Source organism: Copadichromis virginalis, linkage group LG10 (assembly GCF_057382275.1).
Source record: "Copadichromis virginalis isolate Kocher_CV1m ecotype Utaka linkage group LG10, C_Virginalis_male_GT1.1, whole genome shotgun sequence".
Lineage (NCBI taxonomy): Eukaryota > Metazoa > Chordata > Actinopteri > Cichliformes > Cichlidae > Copadichromis > Copadichromis virginalis.
Window position 1 is genome coordinate 14457242 of NC_140627.1, and position 19466 is coordinate 14476707.

Consider the following 19466-nt stretch of genomic DNA (forward strand, 5'->3'; position numbering starts at 1 on the left):
GGCTCCAACCACCCCCATCACCCTGAATTGGATAAGCAGAAGAAAATGGATGGGTGGGCTAAGGGGAAAACAGATGCAATTCACAGAAAGGATGTAATGAATGCTAAAAGGCCGAAATAATTATTCACACCTGCTTCTATCAAAGTTTGCTTTGATATTGGTACAGATTATACATGCATGCATGTTTAAACAATACTAGTGTTCTCCTATTTTTCTTATGTGGAAGCCAGTTTCTGCTGAATGGTCCGTGTACAAAGGGCTCCAGAGCGCTTGTGGTTTAGGTAGTAGAGTTGCTCCTACAGTCTATATGTCAAAGTATCCTTGGGAAAGATATTGAAGCTCAAATTGCCCCTGATCCATTCATCACAGTGTACATGTGTAAATTGATACAATAGTGATTAGGTATAGATAAAGGCACTGTAACAATGTATAGGTGATTGGGTGAATGAGAGTTGTAGCAGAAAAACCAAACTAGTTCCAGTCCATTTGCCATTCTTTTTCTAACTGTAACATCACAAACTTTAACACTAAACATACTAATTGAGTCAGACAAGCAGCTCTTGGGGTTTCTGCAAAAATCTGAGCACCGCAAAGTCTGACTTTGGGGTAAATTTGCTGGATTTGAGCTTTTGTACAGAAAACTGCCAAATTTTCTGTTATTATACAGATACTCACAGAGGCTCATTATCCGTTAATTGAGTACGTTTGATTAACAGTATCTTGTTGCTACTTACCCTCTTAAGCAGTCCCTATGGGGGGACTACTTGTTTTTTTGTTTTTTTTGTTTGGTTGTTGTTGTTTTACTTTTTAGAGACTATTTTCTTGTGATGTGTAACTCAAATAGGTCTCCTTTTTCACAATAGTTAACCCAAAATTGAAAAAACAAAACAAAAAAAACAAAACACACCTCTCAGCAAAGGTAAGATTTGCATTAAAAACTGGATGCTGCAGCAAGGACTTCACTATAAAAATTATATTCTTACCATTATTAGTCAAGAACAGAGAGAACCATAACTATAAGGGATCAGCTTGCAGAGTCTCACTTCAAACCCTATGCAGCATTTACAGAACTGTGCAAAGACTCATATAGCATGGTTTTTCACAGGACTGCACATGAATGAGTCCACAAGTGCAACATGCATTGTTTTTTAAAACAGTGTCTTTATTTTTAAAAACATCACAGGCTGCAGGCTGGCGAATCACCTGCAATACCGCTCATTTGACCTGAATAACTGACCTCAAGCAATGTGACAGAACTGGTCTACTTTCACTGGCCGCAAACCATTTTGTCAACGTTAAAGACTGTATTAAGACAGTAGTTTTGATGGTTTTGACAAAGATCAAGATTGAAATGATAATAAAAAAGGGAAGATCACTCTCCTGAGTTACAATTAAAAAAAAAAGAAAAAGGATTCGCCATTTGAAATAAAATGCCATTTAAACACATACAGCATTTTTGCCTTTAGGTTTCAGAATAAGTAAATGGTGAATCATTAGATCGTTAACCTTGCACATATTAAAGAAACTCAGAAATGCATAATAATTACTGAACTCCACAACTAAAGACCCAACAAATCAAATGGTCACTTAAAAAAGATCTACACCATTAACTAAGTAAAATAAAATGCTCATTACTGGCCTGATTGCTGCTATTGTTATGCTTTACTCTGTGAGCAAATAAAGTATGTAAGCGAGCAGAGATTCATTAGTCTGCAAACACAGAATGGAAATTAAATGTCTGCTTGGGTATTGTAATGTTTTTGATGTACATTAGTGTGAAATGTAAATAGCCATCTTTCAGTAATTATTTTTATAGTAACTGTTGCACAGTAATTAACTTTACCAACAATTATAGATGGTGAATCTTTTTGCCGTGAAGGAAAACTGCACACAGGGCTGGAAATGCAGAATTATTAACGATGTGAGGCACAATTACTTTGGATCAGTTGGACGTGGGGAAAAAAAAGGGTTTCAACTTGCTATACTATAAAAATGTCACTGAATGCTTTTGCTGCCTAATCTGGTTTAAAAGTCATTATTGTTAATCTTTAGACTCATTATTCGTGCTAATAAAAAATTAAAAAAGTTAGCTTAGGAGTTGTGGGCGGAAAACTTTCTCCTCTTTTCTTCACAGAGAAACTTTAGGCTCTGATAAGCCGAGCTGACCTCAAACTCACAAAAAGCTTCATCAGGCAGGCTTTTCTGTCACCTCACTTCGCTTCACATCTTTGCACTTTAACACACCACAAAGACTTCAGCAAACTAACATTCCTGTGTAGACTTTTTTGTGAAGACTCAAACGATTAGGCCAAAGACATTTGGGATATATGATGGATAAACATTAAGAGAAGGTCAGGGTGAATCTAATTGTTATTCCTTTCACATGCTGAACTGAGGAGCTGGTAGGAGGACCAATGAGGATACATAAACAGACAAAATAAGCACAAAAACACGGAGACCTCTACCACCACAGGAGGTAAGGAAAACTAGAAATATGAGATCTAGCTATATTACTACAGGTCTGTTACATATGAATGATTAAGAATTAAATACAGCACCATCTTTTAGATGACAATGAGAGAATGGAATTGGTAATAAGGTACATTTTACAAGGAGATGATAATGGACCATGTCTAGCAGGAACACCAATACCACGAAATACTGATGGCTTTAACAATAGTCACAATCACACTGACACAGAGCACAGGCGATGTACTGGTACATTTACCCCGTCAGGTGGTAAGTCGGACAGGCAGCGAGGAGAGAGTGGGTTGTCCAAACCACAAAGGAGTGTTGGTGGCTGCCGGAACGAAACAAAGAAGACAACAGCTACAGCATCCCACATAAAAGTTCTGCTCTTCCTCACAGACCAGAGAACGGAGTCTTGAATCTCTAGCTGCATCCCTGAGCAGTCTGAAGATACAAAGCTTTAGTGCACGCAGCACTGACCAACGCAAAAATAATATGTATATTATGTTGGATTTTTTTCTCTGATCTTGAATAAAAGTACTATTACATTCAAATAAATTCTACTAAGCTTCTATATTATATGCGTATATAACATTTGCACAATCACATACGAACTTTTTAAAACATAGCAATATATAACACTGTATTAATTGTGGCGTTGTGTTTGTATGAAAGATTATGCTCAATAAAAGCTGTCACAAGTTCAACGCTAAACTCATTTCACAGTTTAATACTCAGCAGGTCATGAAGCACATTCAGCCTTTGAACACTGAGGGTGGATGAATGCAAAACTGCTTATCAAACACTCAGTATCATACACTGTCACACATACTGCCGGGGTAATTTCATTAAAAGTCAGTGCCTCCCATCTGATTTTTTATTTATTTAATTATTTTTTTGTACAATAACTTGTATGTACTACATAAAGCCGTGCAAAATCTTGCCTTTGCTATGAAAATCTTGAAGTACACAGGATTGAGGGCAAACTTTTCACATTTTAAGCCACTGAAGAAAGTTTTTTCATATAACCAACTTTAAGAACAAAAATCACAGGATACATCAACTTGAAAAACAAAACGTCATCAGTTTAAGGTTTTGCATAAAGAGTAAGAAAACCAAACATTGGTGTCGTGGATGTGAAAGAAATTTAAAAAGTGCACTTTGGCTAAACTTCAAGGGGTAATGTTACCATGTGGGATAGGTGGCTGTCAAAACAAATTATAGCATATCTACCGTCTCTCTCTTTTTTTTTAACCTGCATTTTGATGCCTTGCTTATCTTCTGGCTGTGATTCATACCGTGTCAAAATAATTTTATAATTTAGTCATATTGTAAACGGTTGCAAATGTAGCTAACAGCCATGAAATGGAGAAACAAAACTGATGTTCCTTAGTTCTTTAAAATGCTGTGATGCTATACAATCCATTTTAATATCAGTGAGATTTGCATGAACAGGAATGTTGCCTTAATTTTCAGCGAGCCGGAGGAGGAAGCTGAAGGGTTGAAAAGAAGTAATAAGGGAAAGGGTGGCAGCCTATCCAGTCCCTTCATGTCAGTGGAAAGCTTAAACACATCCTTACACCACTGACAGTTCAGGAAGCTAAAGTCAACTTGGCTTTCTCCTGGAATGACAGCAGAAGGGTCTTAAAAGATTAATGAGTATGGCTTTACTGCCTCGTCATGTTTAGCCTTGCATCGATAGGAACTTTATTAATCTCATCTGTTTTAGGTTCTTTGACATTTGTGGGACCAACATCACATTTTCTGGAGACAGATGCTTTTAAATTTGTAATGCACCAGAAATTCTTTTCACACGTAATAAAAACAAAAACAGATCACTTTTTCTTTTTATTCAGCATTGCATGTTATATATATAAAAGTTAACAAAAAAACTTGGTGTCTACACGTGCCATCAGAAAAGGCTTTCCTGTGTCAGTTTCTGGACCCCGGTGCAAAGTAACCAGGGTAAAGGCTAAGTTAGCATTGCAGTCCTCGGTGCTCGTGTCAGATTTATTGTCAGATGCATTTATTTCCCCATTTGTTTGGCTGTTGACATTATTTTGAATCCTACTGTATAAATGTAATCATGGAGGCCACACAACTTGATTACATCAATAACTAATACACAGAATAGAGTGTGTCTTTATGAGGACATGGAGAGAAAAAACGGAGACACCAATCATAATGGCAGTGGAGGGCACTAAAATAGCGCAGCCATTGTGTCTAAACAGGAAAAAATAAAAGAGCTAAACAGGCTGGTGCGTTCAAGCATAATCAAAGGCATTGTTTCACGTCTTTGCCTCCGACAGACGGCTTTTCATGTCTGATTTCATTTTTTATTGAATGCTGAACTCATTCCCTGCTTTCACACTGGAGACTGGAATTACCAGTGCAGGTCCAGTTTTGAAGTTGTGAAACATCTATATCGTCTAGCAGGGAGGGGATCAAAAGTCTTTTGAAAAGTCTGAACTTGGGATTTTTCGATTCCGCAGGCACTTGATTTATTGGGATGTGTCTGTGATACCTGCCCACACTTTGCAGACTCACAAAAAAAGAAGAGAGAAAAAAAAGGAGAGATCTCTATTCTTAGGTTGGAGAAGCAAAAAGAAAGAATCATAGATAAAATTGGTGAGAAAAAAAAACAGCATCATAATCTAAATGATCATGCAAAAACGTTAATATCTGATACCGATATGTAAATAATAATAACAAGTCCGTCAGTCTGACGCCTAAAATGCATTAATTACTGACAACAGTGGTAAAAGCTGAAACCTCTTAAAAGTAAGTGGAAGTTTTTCTGTGCCACCTTAAACTGTACTTAACTGCATCCTGTTTACTTTAGGTCTCAGTCACACATACCTGATGACTGGTCAGTGATCATCTGGCAAACAGAGGTTACAAGGGAAAGAAAAGAAAGAAGAAAGAAGTTCATTCTCAGACCTGTTTGTGAGTGGTCGAAGGAAAACGTTAGCGTGAAAGTGGTTGCAAAGAGGATACTGCACCAAAAACCTCTTTGTGATTGCTTTGTTAGCTAGCAGGTTGCCACAGTTAAATGTATTTGTAGTTTGTGTGGAAGGCAACAACCTTTCTGCAAACACTTGCAAGCTACTCACCCAGCAGTACTGAAATTGTACAAGTACAACACAGATCAAAAAAACTTTTACCCTGAAGGTGAGCACTCTCGATTTCTGGTTTGCATCACACATTTTCAAGTTTCATTACAACTCAGAAAGTAAATAGTACAATCTATGCAAATCACAAACGACAAGAACATTGTCCAAAAGATCAAAGCAATCACAAAGAGGTTTTGAGTGTAGCACCCTTTTTGCAAAAAAATTTCACCTAGCAACAGCCAGCAACCACTCACCAACCTGTCAAGGAATACACACATTTTTCCCTGGAGATTACCTGGGGGTTAGTGTTTAGTCTCCAGGCCTGTGTGAGTCCACCTCTGACAAACTAAAGTGGCTGTAAATAGTTTAGAACAACTATGTGAAATAAAGGATAAAGTAATGATTTGTAAATAATGTAGACCTACTGAAACGTGACAGTTTACTACAAACATCTCTTCTGAAACACAGGTCTCAAAATCCAAACTTACTGTCAGTGAAAAAGAAGACACCATGAAGTCCAAGTAACTCTCAGTCAGAGAGTTTTAGAAAAGCCATTTCTAAAACTTGGAGCACACCAGCCTCAATAATTATGAAATTGAAGAAGTTTGGGAGCACCTCGGCTCGTCATAAAGTTGGCAGTCTAACTCAGTGGTCAGTCAGAGTGAGATTCATAGGTCCTCTGAAGAGATACCTGCTGGAAGGATGGCCATGCCGATGGCACTTCATCAATCAGGCTTTTAAGGTAAAGTGGCTAGACAGAAGCCACTCGAGGAAAAAAGACATCTGACAGCCCAATTGGAATTTGTCAAACGGCATTTTCAAGGACTCCAAGAACATGAGAGAAAAGCTTCGGGTTTCATGGAAAAACTGAAGTCTTCCATCACAAGCTACTAAAGCTTGGGGTGGCTGCATCCTACTGCAGGAGTGTAGTGACCGAGGAGCTGCGTGAAAACTGTCAAATAGATACACAAAACCTGCTCCAGAGTGTACAGAAATGCTGATCCTGGCACCTATGGATGAGATTGCAAGAAGCTCTGCTTGTAATGTCCTGACAAGTACGAGGAGGGGCTTTGATCCATCTGTAATGTTGTAATTAACAATGAAGCTCTCTTATTTTAAGACAAGAGAAAATAATTACTATTAAGTGCGAGAGAGAAAGAGAAACCGAAAAGATATCCCCCCTCCTTCCCTCCAAGGACACATCCGTGGCAAACACGGCTCATGCATCATCTGTGGAAAGACTTGACGATGGCAGTTGAGAGATGCTGCCCTTCCAATCTGACAGAGCTTGAGAGGATCTATAAGGAAGAAGGGGATAAATTGTTCATGTTTGCAAAGCTTGTAGAGACTTACCCAAGAGCCCAAAGCTTTAAATGCTGCCAAAGGGACTTCCAAAAGTACCAAATTAAAAAGGCCTAAATAATTATGAAAATGAAAGACTTCAGTTTTTCCATTTTTAACAGATTTACGTATTCTTGTGTGACCGATGGGCAGAAAATTGCAATTTCATCCATTCAAGATTAAATCTACAAGATAAAAATGTGTCAAAGTGAAGGAGCTCACATACCTTCTGAATCCACTGTGCTTTGAGTGTGTGTGTGTGTGTGTGTGTGTGTGTGTGTGTGTGTGTGTGTGTGTGTGTGTGTGTGTACTCAACAAAAAGATCACAAGACTCCTACAGTCTGGCTGGTGCCCTCACAATACACTCTCTAGCAGCTGAATCCAAAGCGCTTGTGAAAATAGAAAGGCACAAGACAAGGTGACAAAGTGCACGGAGAGAAACAAAACAGGGACGACTGGGTGAGCACCTCTGAAGCTAAGTGAGTGGAGTCAGGAGGAAAATCCATTTGTCTTTAGTAAACAGACACCTATAGTGAAGCGTCACTCTCAATCACTGAGAATAGCAATGCAATAATGCTATGTCCTGAGCAGCTCCTATTCATGAAAAAAAATAAAGAGTACAGTACAACGATCAAACACTACATCACATCAATCTTCATCAAGAGAAAACACCACAAGTTTACAGACTCAACAGATTTGGCCTTTATCCATCCATTCTCTCCCACTCATCCTTATCAAGGTCATATGGGGGGGGGGCTATCCTAGCTACCTTAGGGCGAGACATGAATTACACTCCGGACAGGTCGGCAATCTGATGCAGGGCTAACACAGAGAGACAGACAACTGAATTCCAACTCAGAACCTTCTTGGTGTGAGGCAACAGTGCTAACCACCAAGCCACCGTGCTGCCGCAGCTAAAAAAAAAAAAGCCCTGTAGCTGGGAAAATGCAACCCAACCTACAGCATCAGCCTAGACATATGAATGTCTTAATCCCCGCACACACGCGTGCTTCAATTTAGCTGCTGCACATTTCTCAGCATCTATTCAATTCAATTCAATTCAATTCAATTTTATTTATATAGCGCCAAATCACAACAAAAGTCGCCTCAAGGCGCTTCATAGATTCTCTATGTTTCCCTCAGCAAAAACAAGCTTTCTTCTTCAACTAATCTGAAAACTCTAGGTGCAGCTTTTGTTTCGCTTCCTGCACCACACACACACAGACCCGCAAAACAAGAAACAGTGGGGAAGAGAAAAGGAGGAAGTGTTACAGTCTTTAAAATTCTCCTCTCATACCATCTCTTTCCATCAAACAGACCTCGGTGCATCCAAAGTGTGACAGCGGGTCTGTTGGATAGACTGCAATAAGAAAATGTGTTCACAGTGAAAACAGAGATTTTAATGAAGTTATTGTGCAGACAATTTTCCACCCCTTTTTGGTCAAGAGTTACCCTAGAAAAGGAAGAGATCACTCAGTTCTTTTCAGATACCTGTGTCTAGATGTGTCAGACAAATTGCATTTGCTCTGTTGATTCAGATGAAAATCGGCACTTCCCTAATTAAAACGAAGCCTTCTGAATCAATATTCACAATGCACTGGTCACACAGTCAACAGTTATCCTTTTAATTGCTGGCAATCACAAATGGAAGCCTTATTTAAAATAGTATGTAATTAACCTGTTGGTTTTAATTAAAAACAGAAAAACTAATGAATGCAAAGGAAAATATTAAGCTTTGGGCCCGCTGATATTTTAAGTGCATGGTTGGGGCTCTCTCTGTCTAGGACAAACTATCCATGATCTCCAGATAATTGCCCGAATCGCAGCTAATAATCAGTCTCCATATGCTTTAATGAGCCTGCAATTACACCTTATAATCAAAGAGCACTTTGAGGTCAAAGTTCCATGAATACAACTGAAACTGAACTTTATCTGAATTTCAGGAAAAAAAGAAAAAGAAGAAAAAAAGTTTCAGCCTACACCGCAAATCGCTAAGTCAAGAAAGCTTCCCACGGTGTTTGCTCATAGGTGGAACAATCTGTCAGCATGTAACAAATGTTAAATCAACCCGAAGGACGTTGTTAGAGGTAACATGACCCAGCAAGGCCTGCTGTATGTAAGTCAAAAGAACAACTACAGTGCTCTACCCGGGGCACTAACTTGCCCTGGGTAGAGCAGTAATTAAGCAGAGGCATAACTTTGCATACAAAGGGGTTTAATCTTTCAATATCCAGAAAGGGACGCATGATTAATTGTAGATCCTGCCACAATTGTATAGGTCAGCAATGTTTATTTCTATTTTTAATTCCCCTGACTGTCCCAATGTGGTATCGTCTCTCTTCCATTAAACCAATTATATTCTTTCAATGTGAAAACTATCCAAGTAGAACAGAATGTACTTGGGAGGGAGTTTTTTCTGGGAGTGAATGGAGAAAACTTGCAGCTCTTATGGAAAAAGAAAAGAAACAAAGGTGCAAATATAGTGACAAAGAGTAAGGTAGCTCTGACTGACCCTCTGACAAGAGTCAAGAATCAGATTTTTCTTTCGGGAATCTATTGTTGGCTCTGCTGGATTTGCTTTCCAATCCAGTCCTTAAACCTGAAATAACACTTTCTTTTTTGCCCAAATGTTCTCTCTGGGCTCGACAGCTGTTCTGATTTTTCTAGTCGTCCTCCCCAGTCTTTAAGGCAACTGTACTATTCTTCATTTTACAAGTCACTGTTTTAGTTTTGGGATTATAAAAAGATTTTCCTCTCTCGCTGCACTGTGTTCTGACAGACAGTAGCACTGTGAGTCTGATGTTATCCACCTAATAAGGGAGTTCAATTTGGTTACTGCAATGCTTTTTTTTTTTATTCTTGCCAGATTAGATACCTACTTAGAGGTGAACTGTTTGGTGAAAGTACACCCAACTTCATCTTATCTTTGAGTAGGTGTGTGCATGTATGTGTGTGCATGTGTGTGTGTGTGTGTGTGTGTGTGTGTTAGATGAGCGCAGATATGACAGTTTCACCTGACTGAACTCAGTTGATGCTCTGCCAGCCAGACTGCCTGTGCCTCTCCTCTGGCCTTTCAATGAAAATAAATTATCCCTGGGTGGCTGTTTCTTTTTCTACAAAATGGCCACAAGTCAGCGGGAACTTAATGTCCGCTCCAAAGGGAAGGGAAATTAAAAGCTCAGAGACAATTTTCTGAAGTTCTTAATTTATCCACCAGCACAGCAGACGTTAAGCTTCTTTGTGTGTGCAGGTAGATGCATACAGATGAATATCAAAGCCGTGATCCAAGGCTGGCCTTGTTTAAAAGTAGCGGCAGATGTTGATGCCGTGATGACGGGGTTCAATACTATAAGCTTTTTCAAGCAAACTATTAGCAAGCTATTCAATTTGTGCAGGAAGCTGGGAGTGCGCCGTAGCATTGCTTGACATGAAGGGAGGCACACCAGTGCTTTTTTAAAAGAATTATCAACTTCTAAAATATTAAATGTGCTCCTCGGCAAAAATAACTTGGCCCACTTTGTGACAAATAAACAGAGCAATAATTAACCGCCTCTTGAGCGAGTCTCTTGTCTTGTTCAGATTCCCATTGCCAATGTCTTGGACAGCAGTTAGCTAAGGAAGTCTTTGTTCTGTTCTGCAGCCTTGCCGAGCTTTAAGTTGCAGTACTTTTTTTTAATTTTATTTTTTTTAAAAAGCCGTCACCAGCAGCAGACCAAAATTGTTTAAACTGCAGGACAACAAACTCTCAAGCAGCAGCTGAATGATATCAAGAACTGCCAAACTGTGACCTGCCAGCCTGCTGGTAGGGAAAAAAGGCAAAAAATACAAAAGCTCTGGTTAGCAATGACTAAACTTTCAAAATAAGAGCAAGGGAATTTCCTGCTGCAAAGATTATCGCAGAAGACACGGTTTAGAGGGGGTAGACAGAACATGAGCCAAGCCAGTATATTAATGATTTCTCACTGATCTCCAAATTTAGTTGCACTTTTAAAGAGGTTTTCAGCATTAGCTAAAAACAGCACTTTCAACTTTTCTGCTGTCACAGAAGTTAGACTCAGTCAGACCTGACTGAGTCCAATTAACACATAAATCACAGTGTGATATATCTGGTGAAACTCTTGAGAATACCGCCACTCTTGATTTATGTATTTTTAACCATAAAAAATGCCTGCGATCAGAGGGAGCTGAAATTCAAAGTCAAAGCAAATGAAAATCTACATCTCTTATTTAGTTTGTCAGCTGTCAAATCAAACATGTGATTATTTTCAGAATATTTGAATATAGATAAAATTTTGATTAAAAAAAACCCCAGAACTAAACAAAACAAAGACTGACAGGAAAAAAACCCCTCAAGGTTGGACAAAATTCACAAAAATGGTGATAACTAAAGGGCTATTTACCTCAGAGACAGCAAAATTCATTTCATAGCAGTGGCACTGGGGATTTCAGCAGCAGCAGAAGGCTTTTAGAGCCACACGAGACATGTGAAGCATCTTGATTTGCAAAAATCTGTTAAACAGATTCTCGGGGCTTTCATTTTATGTAAAGCTGTTCAATCTGTATGGAATCTAATGCGGTCACACCACTTACACTGCTACAGCCGCAATACAATTTAAAAAAATATACATAGAAAAATCATCTTGTCTATAAAAATAAACCTTTTAATGAACAGACATCACGTTCTGTGAGTGCTGGATTTTATGGTCCATTTCTGTCATGGAAAAAAGCAACAGCGATCACTTACAGACTCTTTGAGGGTAAATATTAAGAAGCAATTTGTTTTCCAGACTTTCCAGCATTTTCCCTTAATTGCATTATACTGACAAAGAGTGACGGGAATGTGGGGACAGGGAGAAAGGGTAATGACGTGTTAAAGGTCCCTGGCAGGAATCAAACAGGTGTTGGTGCAGTTAAGGCTGCTGGCTCACCGTGATGCCTCTGAGAGGAGATTACAAAAGACAGCAGTCACATATATTAAGTGCTTACTACTGAATCACCGTAAGATGAGGGATGACATTCATTTCAAGGACTTTTTGTGGAAGAAAGATAAACCCAGTGCTTTTTCTTCACTGAGCTCGAGATTAGTCCACACACCATGCTGCCAGTGAACCTTAACTATTCTTTTCTGGCATGAAATCTGCACCACAGGCAGTTCACTAGTCCATATATAGATTAGGGAGGTTTCAAAAGAGGTGAGCACATTGTGCAAATACATCTCGTTTCTTTATACATGATGAGCACTGTATACTCTAAAAGCTCACTCTCCTGTATCCACCCTGCTCGGGATACATATACAGAGATGACTCTTGCAGCAGATGGAATTAGAAATGTGTCTGGAGTCAAACAGAGGGAGGGCCTATAAAGAGTGACTTCTCCCTGCCCATAGTGTAACCTATAATTGGGGGCCCAATATCAGCGCGCCTAAAAACACAGCTTACTATTTACACTTTTTTAAAATAGACGTGTTGTGGTGGGGCAGGGCCACACTTGGCAGGATGAGGTGGATTCTCAAGGCCTGAATATGCTTCACTTGTCAGCGTGTCCACATTATCTCCCATGAACAGAACCCAAACGATGTCTGCAGCCACTTAAGTACACTTGATGTGCTTTTCCTCCAAACGGCATGCTGACGTGCTGGTGAGAAGATCCTCCTCTCGAATTTGCACAATGTCAAGCCTTGAAAATAATGTGAATAGTTAAGCTTCAATGCTTACAATCTCTGACAAGGTCTTGATTAATGCTATGGCAAAAAGGCGTTACCGGCATTCAACCAGAATGCAGAAAAGTCACTTTTAACGCACTGACACAGCAGGTTTTCCTTTTTCCAACAGTGACGCACAAATTCAGCATATCTACAGACTGAATTTTTTTTTTTTTTTTTTTTAAATGCTCATTCACTTTTCTCTGTTAATAACTTTTTCCACTTAATTAACTTTAACTTCTTATTTACAATTAACCATTTACAGCCAATTTACGACAACTGCTTTTATGGGGTCTGTGTCGCCGTTTCAAAGAAATTAAATTAACAAGAAGGTCAGTAGTTTGAGCTACAGGCTGTCAGGAAATGAGGAAGCGCCTTTTCCTCTCGGTTGCTACCATCACTGAGATGCCCTTGAACAAGGCCTTTAACACCCAACTGCTCTGCTGGAGATGCTCAATTGCCAATAACTGTGACTGCCGGGCAGGATGTTTAACCTAAACTAGCCTGATGAAATCTAGATTAAATCTATAATTAACAAGTCAATAGTGTCATTAGTGAACTTTTATACATACAAGATCTCACAATTTAGTCCTCTCCAGGATTCAGGACATACTATCCAGTTTAGGTTTATGCTACACAATAAAAATGTATTTCGTACATTTGTTTGTTCATAGCTGTGTTTTGAGTATGAACAGTTCTACTGAGGATATTTAAAGGGGAGCCTGACATAAGAGAAGTAAAAGCATGGCTTTCTCTTACTGTGCTGCACTAATACAAAAATAAATATTTGAGTAAAACCATCAAAAATAATCTCCTAAGCTTATAAAGATACATGATTACTGGGAACTGCATGAATCCAATTTTGCAGAAATCCCTCTAAGTAAGCCCAGTTAGCCTCTGAAATTCCCTTTAGGCTTTTCAGTTAGCCAAGGTTGTCTTGAAAACTGTCACTTCCAAAATTGTTCTTACCATCTGTAAACCAACCCCGTTACCGTTCAGAAAGTCAAACAAGACACTTACAGGTAGAAAAAAAAATGTAAAGAGAGATGATGGCAGGGACTGTGTGAACCACTCCAGATCTACCCTTCCCCCTTCCTCCTTCCTGAACAGTAGCAGATGACAATAGCTTCTAAACCAGGGCACGCCAGACATCCTGACAAAGGCAGGCTCCTCCCAAGCTGCTGAGTCCCCGGTTCCCAAATAAACACAGCCACAGGGAGAGGGCAAGAGTCGGGGATGTGGAGCATGCTGTGTCCAGACAAGCAGCAAAATGAGTCCTTTTGCCCGAGAGCAAGGCACTCTCCCAGCAAACCATAAAATTCATCTTGGACAAGGGAAATCTCTTGACACACTACAAGGCTTAATCGCATAATTAGGGCTGCAACAAAAACAACGGTGTCACACTCATTTAAAAAAAATAACATAAAATAAAATATTAGAAACTGAGAAGCAAATAACTGCATCTCCATATGCGCTGCTGCAATTGTATATCTTGAATGCTATTCAGCTCTTACTCACATGTAAGCAGGCGAAAGGGGTGAGGACCTGGATGTCTTAAGAACTGGCACTGGGAATTTCCAGCTGACAGGAGAACCGCTTTTCCATTTCAACGGCATGTTGTTGTCACCAGAATGGTGCTACAGCAATACCAACAGCAAAGACCATTTCCATGAAAAGGTTTCCAATGCAGTCTTCCATCCCACTCTGCCCACACCATTTAAGGGGGAGGGAGAGCAGCAGCGGCACCAGCAGCTACAGAAATACACTGGTAAAGGCAGTGCGGGCTACAGTCGGGGTTGTGACTTTAGCGGCAGCACTGAGAAGCCAATAGATTGCATCCACCACGACTACTTGCCCTGCTGCATTCACAGTTGTCTCGTGGTAGGAGGGGGAAGAAGCCCTGCCTTCTCATCACCCTTTCAGGGTAGTGAATAGCCCAGTAGCTAAGCAACAGTGCCACCTTGTTAGATGAGCTGTGATTACAGCTCTTGGCTTTCGGTGCAAATACAAGGATGGTAGATTAAGAAAAATATATATACAAGTAGAGCAGGGCGATATGGCCAAAAATATTTATCACGATATATATTTGAAAATTTGCGATATCGATATAACCGACGATATAATTGATGCGAGACAAAATACAACTCCACAACATTACTAGCGCAAAAAGACAACCTTCCATTTATTTTCACTTAAACAAGAAGCTGGTTTTTATGTACATTAAAGCTTTATAAAAATGTAACAGTGCAAATGCAAATTCCTTGCTGAAAGTTTAACCAAAAGCCATTTCCAGTAGAAATGGGCTGACATATCCTGAGCATAACCATGTATAATATCCACTGAAGTTAAAAAGAGGTGCTTTGCAACATTAAACTGCAGTGTGCAGTACGCATTTTTCGGACCATAAGGTGCACGGGATTATAAGGCACATTAAGCGAAACGAAGCAGTCAGATAAATCAAACTTTATTAAACTCATTCTTCTTGCTTCCTCCACTTCTGTACCATTGATTCATTAATGTTGAATTCTCTGGCAGCTGCTCTATTCCCATGTTGTTGCAGTATATTAATGACTAACCTCGTATTGTGGATGGATTATCTCAGTTGTTCTCCTGACTGAAGTTTGGTCCGTTTACAGCATCCGGACATGCGATTGCATTTGTCTCTAACCATGAAGAACCTTCACGTTAACTTTTATAAGTGGAAAAGTGTTAGTGTTCGTCCTCCAGCTTCACTGTTTATGTTATGCTAACATAGCTGTGTCGCTAGCGATCACGTAGCACATCATTATATACCAGCTAGCCCAACTTCAGTAACCCTACAAACGTCACTGCTGTTTAGTTTCCTGTCTTCATTTATGTTGGAAGTGATAGCAGAGCTGTACGTTTGATTTTTTTCAGAAATCTCTCAGTCAGAACATGCAATATCATGCTTAGGTAACTAGCGAAACTAGCGAGCTAACTTCCGCTAGCTTCCTGCTAACTTCTAACTCCGTTAAATGTAATAACTTTTGTTTTCATGGATGCCTGGAAGTTAAACTTTATAGTTACACCTGGTAAAGCAGCAATGCTGATCGTTTTATTAAAGATGAAAGAATTTAGACAGTTTTTAACTCTAAGTGATGCTGCAGTGTTGTTTGACCTGAAGCATACGGAGTTTAGGACCCAGATTACTCCCAGATTTAAGAGCATCTTAGTCCGACAAATACGACAATAACAACGGCCGCTTGCATGTTCTGCAAAAAAAATGTGCTTTGTTGTGTATCTGACGGACAAACACCAAACCAGTTCCACATCACGGAAGTTGCACCATTTTTACAAACCAATTCTGGTTCATCTGTTTCACTCAACAATCGGCCATGTGCGTATGAAAACAAAGGCACTGCGCATGCGCGTTTTACTCCCATTCTATCGCGATATTTCATTTTCCTATCGTTGCCTAACATTATACCGGTATTACCGTGAACGGTATAATATGGCCCAGCCCTATATACAAGTCAATTAAAAAACAAACAAACAAAAAAACAACCAAAGGATCCAGTCTCAAGAGATGGGCATGTCACTGATTAAACTATATAGTTCTATATACTAAGTACTGGACATGGGCCACTATATTCATATTCCCATTGCCTTTTAAATTAACAGTACAGAAAGAGCGCAAATTGATCAAAATTTTAACTACACTACCTGAACTGTTCCACTTTACCAAACCTAAGCATGTAGGGATTTGGAGTGAACTGCAAGTTGATGTTCTCTTCCTCTTAAATTATCCCCCACACAAAACTGATTGGAAGGCGATTGGTGGTGCAGTTGGATAATGACCTAAAACCATGGAAGCAACCCAAGAGCTTATTAAGGCAAAGGAGTGGAATGCTCTTAAATGGACAAGCCAATCATCTAACTTCAAACCAACTAAGCCCACCTTTCCCTTACTGAAAGAAATAAAACGGAAGGCACAAACAAGACCCACAAACAAGCAGGTACTGGTGCTAGATGCAGTGAAGGCAGGGCAATGCATTCCACAGGAAGAAACATCATTTGGTAAGATGCTCTGACTCAAGACTTCAGACAGTCATTAACTGCAAAGGATTTGCTGTAAGGAGTCCCAGTAGGCTTTGCTTTAGGTCACAATACCTTTGAGATACAATGCAACACCTTTTACAATCCATCTGATTAATAGATCAGATGATCGAACACATCGACAGCTGAGATTTACACTGATGTTATAGAATATTACGTTACGGACTACAGCCAGCTTTTTAGCTATAGCATAATTTTCTACCTCTGCAATTAACTAGAGGAGCCTAAAAACTGCTGCTCAGGCTGTACGAGTCAGACTGTGGTCACGGGACGACAGAGTTGTCACTGTGATTGTGGCTGTGGCCATGGCTGTGCTTTGGACACGGGCATGATTAAAAGGCTTTGACACATTGGTTTCTGCTGCGAACTGAAATGGCTGTGCATACTGCAGGTTCTGAACTCTTGTGCTGCGTGGGTAAGTCATTTGTCTTACCTACGCTTTCTTGGCTGGGAGGTCATAGAAACAGTGCAGAGTAGTTACAGCACAGCGAGACATATCCTTAGCGCCACAGATTGGCTGATAAATGCAACCACAGTTTATGCTATGCCCGCTTCCACAGTCAGAAAGGGCAGATCCATCTAAAGGCTATGCACAGTTATACATATGCAACAGGGCTGCCCTTGAAAGTTAACACTTCATTTAATGAAGCATTTAATGAACATATCTAATTTGATTAACATTCCCCAACTCAAATCAATTATTTATCTACCTGACAACAAGGGCTGTGAAAACTAGGAAAACTGACCAAAAGTCACTCTTATTTGAAAAACACACACAAATATTTTAAATAGCTGCACACATTATATGTGCACATTATGTCCACAAGTGGTCAAACAATAGAACTAACCTGAACAGGTACATGTACTTCAACATAAACATGCCATTTACAAGCCCTACATTACCACATATTACAAAAAATATATATATATAAATAAATAATAATTTGCTTCTATTATAAAGAATGGACATTCGACACCCTTTGCGAGGTCTGCTGTGGCAAAACATGGAAGATTAATCGTTTGCTCAACATGCAAATGGGAAATAATCAAACCAGCAGGGGGCTTAGGTCCACGAAGCTTTGATCATCATCCTGTTCTCTATTCAGTATCTAGCCAGTTAAGGCTCCACGATTTGATGTCTGCTGACAAAAATCTATTTTACCAAACAGGAGTCAGAATGTAAATCATTATCTGGAGCCAAGATGGGGTTTCATCTTTCTACCATTATTATCATACGACTGTTTTAGAAATTATTCCAGGCGTAAGCTTATCCCCTACGGAGCCGGAGCAATCTGAAAATTTTGTATTTAACAGCTGTGGTTCAGACAAAAAAAAAAAAAAAAACAGCCCTCAAGTTTTTTCATGTATTTTTTTTATCGTACTGTTATTGCCTGTCTTAGTTTTTGGGGTTTTTTTGTTTTTTTAAATGGTACACATAATAACAAACTAAAAGATTTTTTGGGGGGGAAAGTAGTTTTAAAAAGTTGAAAAAAAGACATAAAATGACTTAACACCTGCTCACCCTCAGCTGTTCAGCTGATATTTTTGTCCACTTCAGCTACATTCACCTGCTCCCTAATTCAAAAGGGTCACCACAGCAGGTAGCTTTCTGACACAACCCCAAAGGGATACACATCTGCCCCTGGGATTTAACTGGATATGTTTTACTTGGTAGGTGAATTTGTAAACCACTCCACCATGGAGCCACATTTACTTGGCCACTTATGTTCCCTGCTTGTGGCAAACTAACAGTGAAAATGTACACCTGTATTTTCATCTACACCATAGTTACTGGGTAACCGCACACCCTTGTCTCCCCCTGGAAATGTAACTACATGACTGTGATTGACCTCATCAGTATAATCCTTTCTTCTTATTTCTTCCAACTCCTGTTTCTGCCCTTATTTTTTTTTTTTTTTTTTTGAATGGACTAGATCAACTTAAACAGAAACTTGATTGCAAACCAGTGTTTTGGAGGCAAAGCTGCAGTACAACAGAGACACAACAGCACAAGCATAAATTTTGGCAACGTCACCAGCCCTGTGCGTGGACTACAAAATAGGCTCTCCACAGATTCGACTCGCACAAGTCATAATTAGTCTTAAATCCTTCACCACTCTCTGCGTATCTGAGGTCTGAGTGAGACGTCCACCTAAGATGCTACCTTTGCCATATATGAATATGGAGAATTCAAAACACTTAGCATTACATTTTGTGATTCTTCTAACTTTTTATTTGCCAGAGACTGCGAAAAGCACCGAGAGCCAACCAGAGGCCAATTCCAAAACAGTGTTTTTGTGTGTTAATTAAACTGCAAATCGGTTATATCAGATAGACTTCTTGGATCATTGCAAAAAAAAAAATATTAAAACGTAATATGTCTATGTATGTAATATCTACTTCTTTAAAAATACAACAGTAGCAGCATTTCAAAATAAATCTTTCTTCTCTGTGTTATTTTTGTCTAACCTCAACTCACCATCAGACTGCTGCAGTTTCAAGTGGCCAAGAGTGCACTGTCCCGCTATTACAGGAAAGGCTTCATGTGAAGTGTTCAAGCATAAATTCTTTCTGGTGGCTGATTTTGTGACAAAGTCCCTCTCAGAAAAGATGAATATTTGTCCACTTAATCTGTTCTTGTGTCAAATTTCAGCTACGCTGCATGTGTGTGCAAGCACCCCCTCTGTAGTGGATATTCCTGCATATGACATACAAACCCAGCACTAGCCAAACAATAACATCTTTAAATAGTCTTCTCTCCTCTT

The 19466-nt window shown here is 39.4% G+C and overlaps 1 protein-coding gene across 5 annotated transcripts in view; it reads right to left on the reverse strand.

The window, feature by feature from the left end:
- klhl13 (kelch-like family member 13) overlaps positions 1-19466 on the reverse strand; it is a 44059-nt gene that overhangs the window by 20045 nt on the left and 4548 nt on the right. Inside the window, exon 1 of one of the 5 annotated variants that reach the window (XM_085470048.1) lies at positions 14143-14503. The exons of the other annotated variants lie outside the window; for them this stretch is intronic. Within the exon in view, the coding sequence (XP_085326174.1) occupies positions 14143-14240 (98 nt within the window). The 5' untranslated portion in view covers positions 14241-14503. Of the gene's footprint in view, positions 1-14142; positions 14504-19466 lie in introns of those variants that run through there. 5 annotated transcript variants of the gene reach the window in all.